At 39.1% G+C, this 19,701-nt stretch overlaps 3 protein-coding genes across 10 annotated transcripts; all 3 read right to left on the reverse strand.

Moving 5' to 3' along the window:
- Positions 1-40: 40 nt before the first annotated feature.
- BSK1 (BR-signaling kinase 1) lies at positions 41-5,924 on the reverse strand. Of its 3 annotated transcripts, none has more exons than XR_016066965.1 (11): positions 5,175-5,924; positions 4,872-5,007; positions 4,381-4,514; positions 4,145-4,250; positions 3,684-3,769; positions 2,900-3,088; positions 2,338-2,502; positions 2,137-2,250; positions 1,579-1,902; positions 1,259-1,428; positions 41-423 (listed from the first exon to the last, which is right to left on the reverse strand). XR_016066965.1 is itself a non-coding variant. In XM_011090380.3 (9 exons), exons 1-9 carry the CDS (start codon positions 5,505-5,507, stop codon positions 1,648-1,650), a joined length of 1,518 nt encoding a protein of 505 aa, XP_011088682.1. In that variant the 5' UTR covers positions 5,508-5,924; the 3' UTR covers positions 1,499-1,647. The 3 variants fall into 3 exon arrangements, 1 of the variants encoding a protein (XP_011088682.1); XR_002287628.2 differs by having other exon boundaries at positions 41-489; XM_011090380.3 differs by lacking the exons at positions 41-423; positions 1,259-1,428 and having other exon boundaries at positions 1,499-1,902.
- Positions 5,925-6,653: 729 nt separating this feature from the next.
- Positions 6,654-13,444, reverse strand: LOC105169840 (uncharacterized). Of its 5 annotated transcripts, none has more exons than XR_016066963.1 (6): positions 11,604-13,444; positions 11,204-11,385; positions 9,587-9,810; positions 7,294-8,831; positions 7,046-7,156; positions 6,654-6,961 (listed from the first exon to the last, which is right to left on the reverse strand). XR_016066963.1 is itself a non-coding variant. In XM_011090381.3 (4 exons), the coding sequence occupies exons 1-4, from the start codon at positions 12,973-12,975 to the stop codon at positions 8,087-8,089; spliced, it is 2,523 nt and encodes an 840-aa protein (XP_011088683.1). In that variant the 5' UTR covers positions 12,976-13,444; the 3' UTR covers positions 7,162-8,086. The 5 variants fall into 5 exon arrangements, 1 of the variants encoding a protein (XP_011088683.1); XR_016066964.1 differs by having other exon boundaries at positions 6,654-6,970; XR_016066962.1 differs by having other exon boundaries at positions 6,654-6,976.
- A 2,251-nt stretch (positions 13,445-15,695) lies between these two features.
- HCF244 (NAD(P)-binding Rossmann-fold superfamily protein) lies at positions 15,696-19,463 on the reverse strand. 2 transcript variants are annotated; one of them, XM_020695995.2, is made up of 8 exons: positions 19,099-19,463; positions 18,744-18,979; positions 18,183-18,281; positions 17,843-18,037; positions 17,391-17,468; positions 17,219-17,314; positions 16,670-16,810; positions 15,696-16,308 (listed from the first exon to the last, which is right to left on the reverse strand). In XM_020695995.2, the coding sequence occupies exons 1-8, from the start codon at positions 19,229-19,231 to the stop codon at positions 16,132-16,134; spliced, it is 1,155 nt and encodes a 384-aa protein (XP_020551654.1). In that variant the 5' UTR covers positions 19,232-19,463; the 3' UTR covers positions 15,696-16,131. The 2 variants fall into 2 exon arrangements, with proteins under 2 accessions (XP_020551654.1, XP_011088684.1); XM_011090382.3 differs by having other exon boundaries at positions 17,391-17,483; positions 19,099-19,460.
- Between the last annotated feature and the right edge of the window lie 238 nt (positions 19,464-19,701).

The raw sequence follows: 19,701 nt of genomic DNA on the forward strand, positions 1-19,701 counted from the left end.
ATTCTGAATCTTGAATAGGAATACTAGAAAATTGTGGATGTAGAAAAGACAAAAGGCACCACTTTTCCATTGCTGAAAGCGTGTGATATTACAAGTATCTCTTCATATATCCGTAATGATTTGGTCAGTCATTGTCCTCTCCTACAAGACATTGGTATCTTGAAACTGCTGATAATTTTTTTTTCTGGCCTTCTGTATCATCTTTGGTGCTTTCTTTCTCTAGGACAAGAACCCGCAAGTGCTTTCTTTTTCTAGGACAAGAACCCACAAAGATCCCCAGCATCTCATTTTCGCCAGCACATCTTGCTTTGCATGGAAAAGCAGATATTTGGCTGTGACACACTGACACATGCATCCACAAGCCTGAGATCCATCAAATACTTCTTCAACCCGTTTTTCTTGACATTCTTGGGCGAAAACTTGCTGTGTACGTGACAAAAGCAGCAAATCATCCGCACAATTATACGCATCCATGACAAGGATGAAGGCCTGTGAACAAAAGCCTTCAGCCTATGCAAATGCTCATTGAAATAGGGTATGAGAGGGTGTGATCTTGAAGGCAAGCTAACCAAACGAGGGTGATCTAAAATTTTAGAACTCAAAAGGAGTTGAGATCATCTTTTTCTTTTCTCAATGTGTTATGACTGGATAAGTGTAGAGTTCAAATCTTTCCTCCAACTTCGGCATTTCATCCTTTCATATCATGAAATTGAGGGGGGTAATCCCACTCTTAACTATTCTCGACAACGGATCTTGATTAGGGTGTAGGATGCTGTCAAGAGTGGTAAGCCATGTTTTGGCAATCATGTCTCCAACACACCTAACAAACATTTTTATTCAATAAACCAGCAAACATACAAGATTTTGTGTTGATGGGGCAATACTAATTCTCTTACTAATTTTGTAAATTAATCAAACGCCGTCCCTTTTATGTAACATAGAAGGAGAATTCCATTGTTTCTCATGTGTTTTTTTATAGGTTCTCTCATGTTTATTGATTCATATATCGAAGGACAACTGCTTTGTTCTCTCATGTTTATTGATTCATATATCGGACAACTGCATTGTTCTCTCATGTTCATTGATTAGGAAGGCAATTTGGCATTATTTTCTTGCATTTAGTTGTCCATATTATCGCACTTATCTAGCCAATGTCTTCCTCCAACCGTTTATGGCTCTTTCTTGATTTTCTTGAATCAGTACATGCCTTTTTTCGCCTTACCTAATACTCATCTCCACATTCCCGTTCATCTCATACCTCAATATAGATTTGCGCCGGTCTTTCATTTTCAATAGCTTTCTGTTCTCCAAAAGCAAGGATGGTACCGACGTGTCCTGAAACAAATTTCTCATCGTTTTCTCCTTTCAGCAAGCTTGCCGGAGAAACAAACATTAGGGTCAACACTGCTCATATCATCACTGGCAAAGCTGAGAAGATCAATAACTGCCATTAAAATCTGAAAGTTTGGCAGTTCACATATTTGCTTTTATACACAAATTCTACAGAAAAATGAATCTTTTATTAAGGCAAGAACATGTGTTGTATGATACATTTATGAGTGAGAAAGAAACACTAACTTCTCGTTCAGATTTACAACTTTGGGAAGATCGCATTGAATGAATAATCCATGATCAAAGGATCCGCTCTTATGATCCCCTCCCACCTTTTTGCCTCTTTTCTTCTAGTCCAGCAGCCTCCTTCAACATGTCAGCAGCATCCTGGTGCATGTCCAGTTTGGCAAGTGCAACTGACTGCATGTAGAAAGCTGTGGGCCAGTCTGGATAGACAATTTGTGCTTGCATTGCATCTCGAAGTGCAACATCAGGTTGATCACACATAAGATAACATAGACTGCGCCGAGCATAAACAGTGGGAGAAACCATAGTTCCGACATCTATAAACTGCATATGTAGAGTAAAAGAAGCCAAAACAGAGGATCCAGTTAATCAAGTTGTTTACGACGTTTGGCAGATTAATTTCGCTATATTTACTATTCAGCTCAACATGAAAACAGTATATGACTTATAAAAAGTTCTGAATTTCTTATCTTTTACATTCTTCTTGATTGTAAAAGTTATGTCGGCATATCACCAATGCAGAGAACAAATCTTCTAGAACAATTTCAGAATACCCACCTGAGAATAACAATCTATAGCAGCCTTAAAGTCCTTGTCGCGAAATGCATAATCCCCACGCTTCCTAGCATCCAACATCTCTCTCATCTGTTGTGTCCATTCTTGGAATGATAACTGGAAGGAAAAAGAAAAATACAGCCCTGAAGAATAACATTCAGAGTTCAACAAAAGCATGCATCCACATATTACAAGTCAAGTTACCTCATTGGTTCCTTCATCATCTCGGTAGTGCGTGGTAACCAAAATTTGGTGTATTGCTGTAAGGTCCATCCGGGAACAGGCCTCACCCATTGGTGAAAGGGGGCGCTGTGGCATTGGAGGAGCTTCTTCATGCTTAGAAATTCCAAGCATGACATAAGAAGGAACCTGAAACTCACAATCATGATAATTTGATAATAATTGCGCCACTTCATCCTCGATTTGTGCGAAATAGTTTAGGCCTCAAGGCAATAAGGACAATAACAGAGTGAAAAGTCGTGAAAATGTGATGTTTTTCATTTAACAGCTTGAAGTCTTATGATTCTAATGAGCCAACATTTTACTGCATCATCACCCAAAGTTTGAAGTGGCTGATCAGTGGATTAAGGAAACTATAACAAGCCTACTAATGTCTACTCTAACAAGCAGTATCACACATTGTTAACTAGAATGCGTTCACTATAAGCTGTATTGAATATAATATATCCCTCTTCAGTTCAGTATAATAATTGTAAAAACATAAAGTACATTTCCTTTTATGAGAAACTGAAGCCCAGATACTTACATCTGATTTTGGCTGTAATGGAGAAAGAGTAGCTACAAGATCCTTTATATTAGGCCTCTCCCTAGGTTCATATTGCAAACATTGAGAGGCAAGACCAACAACTACTGTTGCTTCTTCAGTAGAAAACTTCCCCTCCAAATGTGAATCCATCAAAAGTATAATGTTTTTACCACGTATCATATCAAGAGCCTGCATAAAAGCAACACACACAGTGATGTATTATCATTAAATAAAGGTGTTAAAGCTGCACAAACATTGTCAAACATAAATCTCTAAGAACAACTCTATTGCGGGGCATATAGTCCTCCAGAAACCTCTCCATGTGTCGATTAAACAAATCCGTAACTACATTACACAATTGGAATTCTCATAAAGCAGCAGCTAATACATAAAGACAATGCAACAGAGTTAACACTTGTTGTATACAACAACCTCTGTACATTGCTAAGCACTATGCTGCTTAAAAGGAATGAGCCATCCATATAAACCTATTGGTAAACAATTACACAAACACCAGTTTACTATCAAAAGTTACAATCATTTTGACGCCATACAATTGCAACACCATCAATTTTTCACCTAATTGTCCCTAGTAGCATCACATGGGATGTTATAATGACAGTAGTATACAGAAAACAATACCTAAAATCAATTTTGGCACAATATTGCTCATAGCCATTAGTACACATTGACTACAATGCTGCATATGCTATTGGTCCAAATATGGAATAAAGATGAAGCAGACAAAGAAACGGAAGCGAACATACGCCCACAAGCAACTCACATGACTTGGAGGTATGTGTTTTCCACTCAGCAGATCCAACAGGACAGTACCGAAGCTGTATATGACACTTTCCTGGGTTACCCTGCCTACAATATGCATATCACAGCAAATAAAGAGAATCACACATCTCGGTCAAGTTATTTGCGTCATTCTTGGGATTAATTGAATACATTCAAGCATAAAGATTTGCAAAAGGAGTCCTTGGATTTGTGATATGACTAAGAATTACAATGCCCATTGCCATTAAACCCCTTTTTTCCCCGTTACAGCAACCATAGACACACAACATAGCTGTACCTCCATGTATATTAAGACCTCATATTTCTGATTCATATAAGTATAAGTTCAAAAGGAGCATACAAGAATGCTGGATAGATTTAGACCAAAGCACAAGTGCCCACTTGCAAAATGAAGCATTTCCTTTTACACAAAAAACAAGAATATAAGCCAAGAAAGATCACCATTTTTCAAATATTCAGGGGGAGTGTAGGCAAGATTTGTGCTATAACTCTTCCCATCTCGACTATTTTTCATAAGCCCGAAGCATGAAAGCCGAGGATCACCGTCCTGCAAAGTCAAATTTGATATATCAGGGTCCATAGGAAAATACTGGACCCCACTGTAAGAGTGTGCCGTGCACAATCACATTAACAGGCTCATACTCTTGGCAACAAGGAAAGTAGGTTTATAACATCACCTCATCAAAGAGAACCCTGTAGGCATTGAGGTCATGGTACAAGGCATGGCCTTCACTGCTGCAATATTCTAAGGCTTCAGCTATATAAAGAGCTACTCTCAAGCGCATCGCCCATTCAATGGTCTGTCTTTCCCCTATCAAATTAGATGTTTTGCAAATGGTTTTCATCACATCTTGCCTCAGATAAAACAACACAGCGACAGGCAGAAATATAAGTTAAAATGCTCATGCCCTCATCTCTTAATCTCCAAAGTATTACTGTTTATAAAGATCATGCTCTAAACTGCCAACTTTCTAAAAGCAAAGGCTACATTCGAGTAATAATGTAATAAAGAGAAATTCCGAAAGAATCAATACATCTACCAAATACGCACAATAATTTTAGAGGAGATAATCCAACAACTAAGTACCAATGCATAAAATTGCAGCAGTTGAATTCCATTGCTTGAGTGCAATAATCAAGGAATGCAGTGAAAAACAAAAATACATACAGTGAAACAAATGCTTAGCAAGAGTATCATTAGGCATGTACTCTGCAACCAACAACCTCTCATCACCATCACAGCAATACCCTATTAAATTTGCCAGTCTCGGATGCCTCAACTTCCCAACAGCCCAAGCTTCCTCCTACAGGCACCAAAAGCACAAAAACATAAGTAGAAAAAAGAAAAAATAAATAAAAGAAGTATTTCGACTTCGTAAGAGAATTAGACTTTAGAGCCCCACCATACAACGCAATACATTTTATAAACATAAACACAGACAGAATTATGGCCATAATAGAAGTGCAATACCGCAAACTGTTTGGGGTCCGGCCAGGCCAACTTTGGAAACTTCTTGACGGCAATCCACCGGCGGTTGTGAAGGCGTCCTTTGTAAACAACATTAGGGGCTTTTTCACCGCTTTCTGAGACTATAAAATCCGGGGTGAAGCTATTTGTAGCAGTTTTGAGGTCGGCCAAGGAAAACTCAGCAAAAGATGGAATTACACCGGGGTCTGCTGGGACGCCGGCGGGAGGCGGAGGTGGGGTTCGGGCGCTTAAAAGTGAAGCTGGGCCGTGGTTTTGGGACTTTTCCTTCTCCGGGTGCGTCTCGGTTGGTGGAAATTTCGACGCACAGCAGCCCATAACTCACGGGAACTGTTGAAATGCCTGCTCTTTCAATCTCCCTCTTTATATCTCTTCCTCTTGACTTGGAAGTTTCCACTCAGAGGTCACAAGAAAAGCAGTACGGAAGAGAGAAACAGTTGTGAGGATTTTGGAACAGTAAAAAAGAAAAAAGATGGAATCTTTTTTTCTTGAAATGAAGCTGAATCAGTAGTTGTAATTGGTGTGTGTTGTCTCTCATGAATCTTGGTTACATGCAGTCGTCCCAAGATTTGGGACAGTGGTATGGTAGATGGATGGATTGGATGGGGTCACACAACACAGGTTTGAGTAGGGGAGGGGGGGAGAGGGAGAGAGAGAAAGAGAGAGTGGGTATTATGGGGGTCTTAATCTTAAGGCGTAAGGAAGAATGATTTGATTTTGGGTGGGGGTGGGGATATTTAAGCAAATGGTTTGATGTTGATGAATGGGAACGGCAATGGGGGATTTGAGGATTCTTAAGCACGTCGATTAGTGGGTAAAAAAATACTAATAAAGTAAGGCATCCAAACTCCGCGAGGAGGTGCTTTTTATCAGACTCTTATCGCAATAGACACGTGGCTCACTTTCAAGGATCCAACCAATTTTGATTGAGAGAGAAGGAAATTCTTGTGCTACATCAGCATTCAGACAGATTCTTGTTTTTTTGTTGAATGTGATGATGATCATCAACGGCGGCGGCGGTAGACATTGTCATTCATTCCTCCTACCTATTCAATTAGCGGCTAACTAGATTAAAGTAACAGTGTATTATTAATTAGATAGATTCTTGTCTATGTAAAAACTTGACATTTTTGTATACTTTTCATTAATTAAATTCATAATCCGATCAGAAGTTATGAAAAAGAAATTTTGAGTACCCTCACAAATGAAGATCATAATATCATATTATCAAATGATTGAATTTGATTAGTGTCGTATTCCTCATTCCCGCTGTAAATACTAACAAGTAAGAAAAGATGATGAGAGGCAAATAACATGCCTCATACATCTGTTTGCTTATTATGATTGCAAACAGACACATTTTGGAATACTATACGTTAATGGAGATGGGCATAGGTATATATATATATATATGTGTGTGTGTGTGCTCCAAATCAATGCCTTTTCTACCACTAACAAATAACATTAATCATCATCATCACATGATGGCTTCGCTTCTTCAGCTCTTCACTACCAATTAATTAATTATACAAATATTCACACATCCCAATCCCATCTATACTAATACCACTCCAACTTCACACCTCATCCACTCATAGATACTATTACCCAAAACTCATTTTAATCTCCCACACAATTCGCCCACTGCCTCATAATACACAACTTTTTCTGGTTAAAATTTCAAAGAATACAGAGGAAAAAAGGAAACACTATGAAAACTAGGCAGGGCTCAGGAGCAGCCAACATCCAGCCTAGATATTCCACTGCGTTACCTAAAAAGGCTAAAGCTGCAATAATAAGGTAATATGAATGGAATGCCCCACTTGCTGCTTATCAACTACAAAAAATAATAATACCTTTTCAAATGGGACGCGGACACTTGACTTAATACCAACTCATCATTTCCAATCATCCACTCTCATATTCGCACAATTCATCGTATGCAATCCACCCCCACCCAATTCAACCTACATTTCAGTCTTCATTAATTGATTGATTAATATCCAAATAATACTGTACAGAAATTTCCATAAAAAAGAAAAGAAAACAACTAATGTATGGAGCTTCTACTTTTTATACAATAACCTACTTTCTGATAACTTACATGCGTTGTTTATGCCCAAGGAGATACACAGCTTTTTCTTACAAAGGAAGGCTTCTCTCCTCTTGCCTGCTTCTCATGATATCAAGCTCATAACATTCTCTTCCCGGCTCAGCTTAGCAATTGCACATCAGACTTTGGCACACAGCAGACTTGCTTCTCCATTCATTCATAAGATGCCCGCAATAAAAATGGTCCCGTGCAGCCTAGCTAGACCATTAGCTTCACAGAATATTACCACCACAGGACTACAAAACATGCTCGTAAGTCGTTTATTTACAGCCCACACTTATCTTCATCTGTTTCGAGCAGCAGATGTGAACACACCTATTAGCCGAATCGTACTAGCATCCCATGAGCTAACAGAAGCAGCATCACATTTATCACATTTCATACTCCAAGAATTCTCAATTCATTTTACATCACGCCACCTGTATTAACCTTTCTCCTGCAGTGTCTCTTCAGTAATCTTTTGACAATTCAATGATCAATGATGATGCCAACTAGTATCATGTTCCCCAGGCGCATTAGTTTTCTGTGGTCAGAACCCACATCTTCTGGGCATAAAAGCAAATGGCGACAACACCTACTGGATAAATCCAGCACGGACTTCCTTTCCCAACTTCTCGACAAAAGGGAAAAGCCAACAAGAGCACGAAGGAAAAGAAAGCATAAAATAATAATGTCTCTCATTCCCATTTGATTAGTCCAAAAATGACTTGAAACTGATCTTTTATCAGGACTGACCCAGCTCTGGCAGCGGATGCAAATGACAGTTTTTATCAAACATCACACACTAAGCAACTTTTTCTTCCTCGCGGATGAGATGGTCCTCTTCAATTCGTTGCAGCAGCTCCTCATAAACTTTCAGTGAGTTAGCAGTAAACCTCTCCATAGCCTCAAGAACATGTTGCAGGCTTGCCTGCAGACTCCCCCCCTTGGTGGTCTCACTCTGATACACAACATGTCCGGTTAATGGCATACCATTGCTGTCTGCAGAAATTAGGACCATCCTTTTGTCTAATGCCTGAATCTCCTTTTGTATCTTCTGGTCTTCTTTGTCCAGGCTCTTAATTTTCCTGTCATCCTTGTTTGCCAACATCCTTTGGCGCATTTCTGCTTTATCCCGGTCCCATAGCTGAAGGACATTTGATGCGAAATCTCGCATAGAATCAACCACTTCCTTTTCAGATATTCTCTCCAGAGATTGCCACCACTGATTACAGACAACAAACACTGGGGGAGCACCAATCCTACCAGGGGAAAACGGGACTATCCCATCAGGTGTTTCTTCAGGAACATAGAGGAGACATTTCATAAGCCAGTTGTTCAATGCTCGGACATAACCCTTTTGTGCAGCAACCCAATAAGAGAACCTCAGGGTCCAATTAATAAGATCGTGTTCCAGCTGCCGAGTGGCTTCAAAATGACCATCACTAAAGTGCTTTCTGAATGCAATGGCGTCCAAACGTTTGGCTTCTCCAATTGCTTCACACTGATTATGATGGCACTCAAGCATGGACTTCCACATTCTAGTCAACCTGGAAAAAATTGTTCAGAAAAGATACAGTCAAGATATTTTTTTCAATAATAGTCTTTTGTCCACCAAAAGGGGAGGGTGGGGGGGACAAGTCATCTGAATCCGATATGCTTCCCATCCCTCATAAAGACAAGCTTAAAATAAAAGGAATTGTAAAAAAGTTGGTAAACTAAAAACCATCAAGATAAACTCAAACATGAAAATCCGCAAAGCCAATGAAAATAGGGCCAGGTTTCAGTAAAAAAACCAATATCCCAAAGGTCACAGCTTGTTATCAACCATACATACTCAGAAAGCCCTGTATCCATACACATTATCATATCAGAAACTGGATAGTCGCCAGATAAATGCTTTACAGGATGAGGACCTTCGCAGCATCCTTTAATTCTTACAGCCATCATTTTGCAATTCTAAGCGCTCAGAAAATGGTAATGCTTGCCCTATTGGTTCACTAGCCCCTCATTATTACCTTCCATACCACAAGAAAAACTCATCAGGGCCATGGACCTAATTCTGTTCTGAGCTATAGAGAGGTACCTCATTTGCACAAAAAAAGGTTAGCTATGGCATGGAGAGGAGGTGCCCTAGATGGTGCAATACCATAAGTAAATGCAACAATCAAGAACAAGGACACACCAAAGTGAGAAATGACAGAGTGATAAAATAGACAAATCCAGATGAAAGACTGAAATCAAACTTCTCAGCAACATGATCCAGGATAAGCAGTTTATGACAAACCCAATAACATCCACGTACCCCTGAATGAACTCATTGAGCTGTGGCCACAGTTCCTCATCCCTCAAGTTATTTATCTTCACTGAGATCTTATCAACTACCTGAATTGCAATTCTAATTTTTGTTGAGAGACTCCTCACCAAAGTCCTCGTTGCATCAATTTTCTGAGGTTCGGCACCCTTTTCATCCAAACGCTTCAATTTTCTAGACTTTTGCTCATGAAGGACTCTCATTTTTTCCTCAACCTGCAAAAAAGGAACATACAGAAAACTTAGGAGAGGCAAACTCATCAATAAAATTGAATCTTCATCAAAGATCAGGAAAATGATTAATTTGATCTGATCTAGTCATAAATACAACAAATAATTTGGATGCATTGTACCCATAGTTGTTAAAGACACATGGCACATCATAGCGCAAAGGTGCTCTAGAGCCATGGCGCCATGCACGCCTTTCTGAAGCACCGCACATATTTGCATAAATAATTCATATTTTTATACCATTAATATCTTTACCAAATTCAGCATGTTCAACATTAGGTTTTTAGGCAAAAGTTTCAAGAAAATAGCAAATTATTAAGCAAATTATAAAAAAAAAATTTAGTAAGAAAAATCACAAACTTATTTAGCAAATTATTTTATATGATAGCAAGAAAATTGAGTTCTGACATTAATAACAATAAATCATATCATAATAAATTAATCGACAATTTTACGAAATTTTCAAGGGGCAAAATGAAACAAGGATAAATAAGAAGCAAAACTACTGTATTTTTGACGGAAAAGTAACTGGAGCAAATTAAGGTTTCTTTCTTCAGCTCCTTTTTTTTTTTTTCAATTTTATAAGAAGCCCAACCTGCCCAGCCTTTTATGGCTGGGGTTCAGCCACAAGCTCCTAACTCCGCACACCCAGGCGAAAGCCCAGCGCCATGCGCCATGAACCATGGGCAAGCCATAGCCCAGTATGATTGTACCCACGGATAAAGTTTAGTTACTCTATGATGGATAACAAGTTGAGATACCCTGTCCCTACATAAACGTTGCATGTCGTAGTCGCTTGCTAAATCTAAATAGTTCACAGAATCATTATCTTCAGTCACATAAGCTGGAGATCCACAAACAAGAAACTTGGATCATAAACAACAAACATCGACAACCAAGAAAATACATTTTAAGGAACAGCATGAATGCTTGAAGGCATATTCATATTGTACATTATTACTTGCAGCTCCAGAACGCCATTAATACGCAACAAGAAAATGGAAGGCTTGCAGAATAGATACACTAAAACACAATTATATATAAATGTCAGGTTGGGACACTCTCTTCTATCATGTAGGTGAAAGATGCTGCAAAAAACAAACAGAAATAATTGGTAATTGTGTAAATGACTCTGAGACTCCTTAATGTAAATGACATTATGTTGGCTTAGAGAACCATCTTACTGAATTTCTTGACTGCATTCTCGGAAAGTGCCAACTAGGGGACCACATACATACCATACAGTCGCTAAACGTGCATCATTTCATGGCGCAATTGTCCAAAAGGATTAGAAGTAGAGAACAAAGCAGCAGGTAAAGAAGGAAGGACAAAAGAAAGAAAAAGAACATCTAGTTAATTGAATGGAACAACAATATACCTTGACTTCTTCGTACAGTTTTTTCTCCCAGAGGTACAGCTTATGTAAAGTGGAAGAAAGACTTCTAGACCTCAGCAGCACTTCTTGGTCATCATCCAACAAGGCAGGATCAGCACCATCAGAGCTTTTAGAAGTTGAAGGTTGTGAGGACATCACTGGTAGGTGCAGTATCTTGGAAGAAACTGCAATACAGATACGCAAGTTAAATATCAAAGACAAACGAAAATAAGATCAAGCATATCAAAATCTGAACCTAGTCGTTAAAACTAATCACCAAGTAACTATAATTAAGTAATCATGTAAGCGTCAGAGAAACCTCTGGATAAATGCTTCTCCTTGGAAATGAAAGCTACATTCAAAATCAAATCATGAAACCAATCACACGCAAATCAAAACGTACCATGGTGGCCACCATGTTTTCGTTTATATGGAATCTTTCCGACCTCAAGAAACTTAGCAAGCTCATTTCCAGACTCTGAAGCACGCTCAAACTGAACTTGAATCTCTCTCACAACTTCCGAATCGCCCTTGAAGCCACCACGCGGCTTAAATCCAGCTGCATTGCCCCGATCCTTTGACTTCTCGTCAGCATCAACAACCTTTTTATCCACCATATGCACCTCATACTCCACTGGGTCACTTTCCATACCTACGCTGGGCCTTGCCCTATACTGTAAATCCGCATCATTGACAACTCTAGAATCCTCTTCAGAAACCCCCGGCTTGGAGTAACTGCTTCTTCCGCTATCCACAAATTTCTGATCCCCATGAACTTCCTTGACCACCTCATCCTCCTCATCCTCTAAATCCGGGATGCCCTCTTCCTCTCTCACTTCCCTCGAGTCACGGCTTGGAGTATAAGGCGGATAGTATCTCTCAAAGGTCTCAAATGGATTCAAGAAATCCCAGGCCGAGGAGCTAGGAGGAGAGGGCGGAGGCGGCGGCGCTTTGGAAGTGGAAGCCACCGCGGCGGATGATGAAAACCCAGCGCCGTAGGGTGCAGGTGGGGAAGAAGAGGCACCAAAAAATCCACCTCCAGAACCATAATTGGGATAAGGTGGATAACCATTATAATTGTTATTAAAATTGTAAAAAGGATAAGATGGGTTTGGGTTCAGATTATTACTAGAATAAGGATAGTAGGAAGAAGAAGAGGAGGGAGCCGAAGATTCACCCATATGCATAGTTTCTGGACTCATGGGGCGTTGTGTGTACACCAGGGACGGCGTCGTTTGATTTTTCATATAATTGATATTCATAAAACCCCCGGTGCCTGGTCCAGGAAGATTTAGATTGAGATTGTCGTAATCCGCCAAATAGACGCCGTAGGGGAGGTTCTGGTGGTGGAGCGGAGAGCTGAGGTGATGATGATGCAGGGACTCCGAATCGGAGCCATGTTCATCCTCGGAGTCGTCGGAGTGAAAGTGAAGATGCGAACCGGAATCGGAGTGAGAGTTGGAGCGGGAATGGGAGTGGAGGTGGTGTTGAATTTTGTCGGGCGGGGAATCGGAGGGTTGGGGTGGACTGGGGTCCCCTTTCCTCTGAGGGGGGAGGTTGAGAAGAGGGGAGGGTGGGGCGTCTGGGGAAGGTTGGAGATCTTGATTGAAAAAACGGTCTAATGAAAGGCCGACGGCTTTGAGAGAGTGAAGATAGCCAAGATGGGCTTCAGCAAAAGCAAAGCGTTGTTTGAGGGCTTCGTCGAGGAAAGCGCAGCGGTCACGGCATAGAAGCACGGCGGGCGAATCATCAAGCTTGGAAGTGGCACAACCCATGGGAGAGAAATAGAGGTTGATAAAGATGAAAAAGAATCAAGGAAGAGGAATTGGGTTAAAGCATGGTTGATTGGAGAGAAGTGAAATGAAATTAGGGTTTGGGGGGGGGAAAGGAGGAAGAAGAGGGAATCTTTGTTGAATAGTTAATTTAGAAATTGTAATGGTTTCTGGGGTATGCCAGCAGGGAGTGTGTCGTCGGATAGCAGGGGAGAGAGAATGAGAAGAGTGAAGAGGGAGGCCGTCGGTGGGTGGAAGGGGGGAGAGAGAGAGTAAAAAATAAAATAGTAAATAATAAGAATAATGATGATGATGATGATATTGGAAGGGAAGGGTTATGTTATAGGAAAGGGGAATTGAGTGAGTTGAGAATTTTGTTTGTTTTTAGTACGGACAGAATAGTTTGATTGTTTGATGATGATGATGAAGAAGAAGAATAGGTAGTTGGGTTGAGGAGCGTAGAGTTGGAGAGTTTGGAGCAGAAAAGATTGATATATCATATATTAGTTGTAGGAGAAGTAACTTGTTTGTTTCCCATTTTACCCTCGGGGTAGTGATGGAAACTGGGCAATATTACCACTTTCCGCTTTCCACCACAGATTATTAGTATAGAAATTTAAATTTAAAAAGAAAATGAAACAGTGTGAGAGTGAGTGAGAGAAAGTGTTCATTTGTGTTTGATTCATTCTTCTGCTGCATTTGTCTTCTCTCTCATACATTAATGCCAATGCAAATACACTATAACATTATATATATAATCAAGATACATATAGTATATATATGATAGATAACCTGCACCTACTACCTACCTACGTACCTCTAATATATAATAATAATATATGTACATTAATATATGTGCATGAGAATGTCTTCTCCACATTTCACCTTAAATACTAAGAATCAGTAGTAAAATCAGATATGTATAATTATGTCCTCTTCTCTTCAACAAATAATTAATTATAAAGAGGGGAAGGGGCGGGCAGTTGAACATATATGCACCTCACAAAACCAACTTCATTCAACTATAATAATCATTTTAATATAATATATATAAATAGATGCGTAATTTGAACTCAACATGTAGATGAGCATGCATGCTATATATATATATATATATGCATATTGAATTCTCTTTAATTATTTTTGTCGGTTTCATCATCATATAAACTATCATTTCTTGTCAAATTAATCAATACAATAACATTAATTTCATAATCATACGTTCTTTGTCATTCCATCCATGCACGCCCATTTATCATATTACACACACAAGCAGAATGTATTTAATGGTGCAGGTAATAATAAAATATAATCTATCACAAAACAAGTCTAATGAATATATTTATAAAATCAAATTATTGTATCCACTACGTAGCGCAATCTCCAACTAGGAGCTATTAGGTGCCCATATGGTGGACAATCAAAGTGGGTCCTTGGAGGGGGTTGTTTTCGGGTGACCCGACCCAAAAGGTGAAAGATGCATATTTAAAGAGTAAATCTAGCATTTAAGGTTATTTATTGTATTTTCTGTGTTAAAAATGTAGCATGAATGTTGATCCCATTATCATCAGAATGAGAGAAGAAGATATGTTAATATAAAGAGAGGGGGTGTGGGAGGTGAGTTGGATTGGTTTTGGACATTTTTGAAATATATAGGGTTGTTAAAAGTGGCGTGATAGGAATATGAGATTCACATGCATGGAGATGGAGGGGGCAAACTTCCAAACTGAGCCTCAGGACAGCTGCTCCCCATTATCATCATCATCATAATAATATAATTGAATTAATATTAAAGAAATAATTGGTAAATGCCTTTTTGGTTAAGTGCAATAAAAATAGAAGGTGCACATGCATGATGAAGAATTTAGAAAATTCATATTGCTTTGCTTGCGGTAACTGGTAATTCATCTTAATTATGTATTTTCTCCACGTCCCAATCTATAAGTCTTTATATAATTATGCATCTGAAATTAATATATATTGTACGGACAACTCTTATATATATACCTTAAATATTATATTATAATATATGTAAATACAACTAGTGTAGTGTACATAGCATTGGGTTCTGTGGATTTGTACGGATTTCATATTCCCTAAGCTATATATATATATATATATGTATAGGAATTGTTTGTTGAAATTAATGTAGTGATGATGATCATGTTGTGTTGCCAATTACAACAGTAGGTAGGTGGCTTTTGCCGTTGTTTTAAGGCCATATCTCCACCACCTCCATATATCCCAACAGGATTACCCTCTTTTCAACAACACCACACATTTAAACTCATTATATCCATATTTATTTTAGTTTTCATTTCATTCCACTACTACTAAAAAGGAACATATTTTAAAATAAAATCATAATATATATATATATATATGATGGGTTCATATTCCACCATCATTTCCAAATTAGTACTGTGAAATGTCTATACCTGTCTCTATGTATAACATATATACACATGACTTGCACACTATTAATTAGAGATGAAACTATATATATATATTAATAAGTAGTTTTTAAGTTCTGTATATATAGGGCCCCTACCCATCCACCCTGTGAAAAAGCTTCCTTATCTTTAATCCCTGCTGGTAATAATAATAATAATAATAATAATAACAATTATTAATGAGAAAAAGAAAACAAACAAATGGAAGGTGATGAATGTTGACAGTTGAATGAGGTTGTAACGAGGATAAGAAAAGACAAAGACAGGTGGTGATACAAAATCACCCAACTTAATGACTTTTATATAACTTAATAATTTGTCCCTCAATATTGCTCATCATCAAATTTAATCCATTACAAAGGAGATAGAGGATCATCAATTTCATACATATTTTCATATCTACGATATCATCAATCATCAAATATTAATCTTCATATCGAGGAGACACTAAAGATGATAGCTGCATTAGCCATTAGCAGTCAGACGTATACTCAAACAGAAACTCTTTCATATCATGATTATACTGTACTCAGTTACTGATCCTGCCATTTTGCAACCCTTCATCATTGCTCCTCACCTTACTATTCTCCACAAATATTTATGCCATTTAACTCTTGAGGGTATACAAGAAGATGTCAATATCCAACATGTATACAAATTATATACCAAAGCAACAACTTTTATCTATTGCATCCAAGTACCCCTGTCAAAAGTAAATGTCAGTTTGTTTGGATTGGGCTTTGATGTCTTTCAACTTCTTCAAAATGTTTGTGAAATAATCCTGCAGATATTTCTCTAGTGAACTAATATCCTTGGCATCCACTCCAAGAAGATTGTATGTCTCAGCCATTGGGACAGAGAAAACTGTATCACTAGTGAGAACCTACATAAGTAACCAAAAGCATTATTATTAATTTACAGAAAGCACAATATTTTGCAGAACAAAACTTATGATCATCTGCAAACAGGACACTGCATCAATTTGTATCACAAGGGACAAAGCCACCAACAACAGGTAATTAGTGATGATTGATTATGAGCAAGGCTCTGATCAAGTCTTGAAGGAAACATTGTCAAATTCTAATATGAGTGAACAAGTGCCAAAGTATGGATAGATGGTGATTGGAAGTCTGATCAAACACATCACTTGGCATGTGGTCAGGTCAACTGATGAAAAATGCTTCTCCTTATCTTGCGGAATGATAGTATAAGCACCGTCATAAAGATAGGAGAAAAGATCATACCTCTGAGAATGCCAATCTGTCAGCAACATCACTGGTCCACTCAAATAGACGAGTCAGCTGACGGGTAAATCTCAGAACTGAGACAGGAACAGTTGTAACATTTGCATCTTGACCAGCAAGCCTCTCACACAAGGTTATCACCTGAAACAAAGATGCCCAAACTAATTTTAGATTCCCACGCTGATAAACAAAAAACAGATTTGGAGGTAGTAAGGTACAGCAAATTTCAGATAGTGCGTAGGCATGCACTGACACCTATCAATTACTTAAAACATAAAAGCACACAAGCAGTGGCAAAAGTGGAGGGGGAAGCTTGCATCTTACCAATCCTGTTTTATAAATTCTTTACTTGTCTGTCCCACAAGTCCAACCCCTCCTAACCCCCAGCTTTAAGCGTCCACAAAGACACACACATTAACAGATAGGAAACAGAGGAAGAAAGAGCAAAGCCATCATTCTTACGCGGCAACTATGAGCATTAAGAGACTCTGCTACATGTTTCCAGAATATATTTGTTCCTTTCACATTGTTAAATACATTTTTCTTTACCTCTTGGGTCGTCCATGCACGAGGTCCCGCGAACGTAAGAAGCTTCCCGTTGATGTTCTCATTGCGCAGAGCTATAAACATTAGTCGAGCAATATCCTAGAGAAGATGGGACAACTGTTGGAATTCCAGTTACTTGTAGAGATTCAGGCATGCTTAGACTATGACATTTTACCTGGGTGTCCATGTATGCTATTCTTGTAGGAGCATCAGTCCCCCAGACAGATTTCTCTTCCAATATGGGTACTGCATACTGTCCAATCAGGCCCTAGCCAGTATGTGAATCACCATTCATCGGATAAGCAAATGACAAGCAGATGTGAAGTATAGTAATGCAAAGAATATTATGAAAAAGAACAGATCATAGTTAAGCAGAACAACATCATTTGTAGCATTTCAAGAAAAAATATGTGACTTCCAAGTGTTCAGAAATTGACTTTGTAAAAAAGTATTTCATAGTATAATATATCTCTCAAGTTTCCGCCATTGACTGACATTCCCAGATAGTCATTTCCTTTACTCAAATAAGCAGTTTTATTTAACAACTGGATTGTCTGACCAAAGAATAAAGCAATTGATAAGAGAAAGCTGGACACCCAAACATTCAGCAAGGAGAAGGTAATTCACCTGCATGAAGCCACAAAGTCTGATAACTATATGGTTCAGCCCTGAATCGCGAAGAAACTTCTCAGTGCAGTACTTGATCTCCATTAGTGGAACTTCAGGATGCTTGTCACAGTTGTGAATGGAAAAGAAGACAAATTTTTGGATTCCCATGGCCTTTGCACATTGTATAAGAGCAACTTTTCCTTCCCAGTCTACCTAAAGGGAAAAGGTGAACTGAGTGCATCATTTTAAGTGCAAACTTCATAGAAATTGTGATAGCGACCATAGTAACCCAGCATATATCCATTCTATTCGGCCAGTGATCATACAAAAGATATTATACAACTGGCAAGTATCTCACAGTTTTTATGGGCTCCTCCGGACGTCCTGTGGCGCAGTCGATAACTGTATGTACGCCAACCAATGTTGCTGGTATGGTCTCAGGTTTGCTCAAGTCTGCCTGTTCAAAAAAATCCAAGTCAATAAGTCATCTTCAGCAGCACTCCAAGGATAAATCTTTTTTCTTTTTCTTTTCTCCCTTTTTCACCTAAGGTTCTGGTTGAGAAATCTCTATCAACAGGATAAAAAAGCAGTGTTCTACCTGGAGCGAGATTAGGCAAATAAAACAAACTTTGTCTCTCATATATACCCGAATTCAGAACTACTTGTAGCAATACACAATTCAATAACACACTATGTTGCACAATACACGTTGTAATTCCCAAAGGGACATCACGCAGAATCACAGCAATATGCGATGCATGCAAGTAACTGTGGAAAGAACATATTAACACACTTTTGAAATAACCAACATCCCACTACACAATCATTAGTTAAAAATGCTCCAGCAACCTGGAAAATCAAGGAATGCATATATTGAAAAATCATTAAAGAAGGAAGGTGAGTGAGTTAGTAAGCTTACGTTGACGACGGTAGCGCCCCAGTCGCGGAGAAAATCGGCAGGGGCAGGGCGAGGTCTGACGAGGCACCTGACATCATATCCCTCATCCAGCGCTCTCCTGACGATCTGTCTGCCCAATGTGCCGGTAGCACCCACTACGAGGATGCTGGTGGGCCTGACCGGCGTTCCTGGAGCCAAATTGACGGCGGCTGGTGCAGGCTGTGCGTTGCAGGTAATTGTAGCGGCATTACCCCTGCCTGAGCATTGAAAAAGAAAAGTAAATTATGGGTAAGAATAAAGATGAATTGAGGTGATAATTGAAGGTGTGAGTAAAGGTAGAAGAGTGGGAGTGATAGATGGGATAGAATGGGCATACCTTTCAGTTTGAGAGTAAGAGTAGAGGAGTGGAAGTGGGGAGGAGAGGAGATGGCTAAGGGCCGGCGGCAGAAGAGAGAGGTGTGGGTGTGAAGAAGGTTAAGTTTAAGAGGGGCGTGGAGTATGGAGGCCATAGACGCCTCTGTGTTTGTCTCTGTCTACTGGGCGTGCCTGTGACTCTGCCCGTAAATTGTAATCGGAAGCAGAGAGAGAGAGAGAGAGAGAGAAATATATGGAACAACAGATGTGAAAGATGCCACGTCCGCAAGTTTGGATTACGGTTCAGCTTCCATCAGTTGCCCCCTCGCTAACATGCGTGTTGGGATCACACACAGGAGGCCAGGCTTTGACAATTCTCAAATAACAAAATGCAGCCTTCGCCTTTCATCATATTCTCTTCTAAGAAACTACATATACTAATTTAAATTATTAATTAATAATTGTACATGTCAAAAGGGAAAGGGAGCCTGATGATCAATTGCTTAAGCAATCCAAATCCAATGTACCCAAATGCAAGAGCAAAAACCTCCATCGTTATGGATGACATGGCACCATTATTTACCTTCATTTCGTTCCTTAATTGGTAAGATAATAATAATAATTA

The sequence above is a fragment of the Sesamum indicum genome, linkage group LG8 (assembly GCF_026168435.1).
Source record: "Sesamum indicum cultivar Baizhima isolate 11 linkage group LG8, ASM2616843v1, whole genome shotgun sequence".
In the NCBI taxonomy this organism is placed as follows: Eukaryota; Viridiplantae; Streptophyta; class Magnoliopsida; order Lamiales; family Pedaliaceae; genus Sesamum; species Sesamum indicum.

Bases quoted from the DNA above. Each gene is read 5' to 3' on its own strand.
- HCF244 (XM_011090382.3), bottom strand. From the start codon at position 19,231: ATGGCCTCCATACTCCACGCCCCTCTTAAACTTAACCTTCTTCACACC. The intron at 18,980-19,098 runs GTATGCCCATTC...TTCAATGCTCAG, and splicing joins TCTTACTCTCAAACTGAAAG to GCAGGGGTAATGCCGCTACA. The intron at 16,309-16,669 runs GTATGATCTTTT...TTACTTATGTAG, and splicing joins ACAGATTGGCATTCTCAGAG to GTTCTCACTAGTGATACAGT.
- BSK1 (XM_011090380.3), bottom strand. From the start codon at position 5,507: ATGGGCTGCTGTGCGTCGAAATTTCCACCAACCGAGACGCACCCGGAG. The intron at 3,089-3,683 runs GTGAGTTGCTTG...GCTTTTATGCAG, and splicing joins AACACATACCTCCAAGTCAT to GCTCTTGATATGATACGTGG. The intron at 2,251-2,337 runs GTAACTTGACTT...TTTTCCTTCCAG, and splicing joins ATGATGAAGGAACCAATGAG to TTATCATTCCAAGAATGGAC.
- LOC105169840 (XM_011090381.3), bottom strand. From the start codon at position 12,975: ATGGGTTGTGCCACTTCCAAGCTTGATGATTCGCCCGCCGTGCTTCTA. The intron at 9,811-11,203 runs GTATATTGTTGT...CCTTTTTTGCAG, and splicing joins AACTGTACGAAGAAGTCAAG to GTTGAGGAAAAAATGAGAGT. The intron at 8,832-9,586 runs GTACGTGGATGT...AATTTTTTCCAG, and splicing joins CTCAATGAGTTCATTCAGGG to GTTGACTAGAATGTGGAAGT.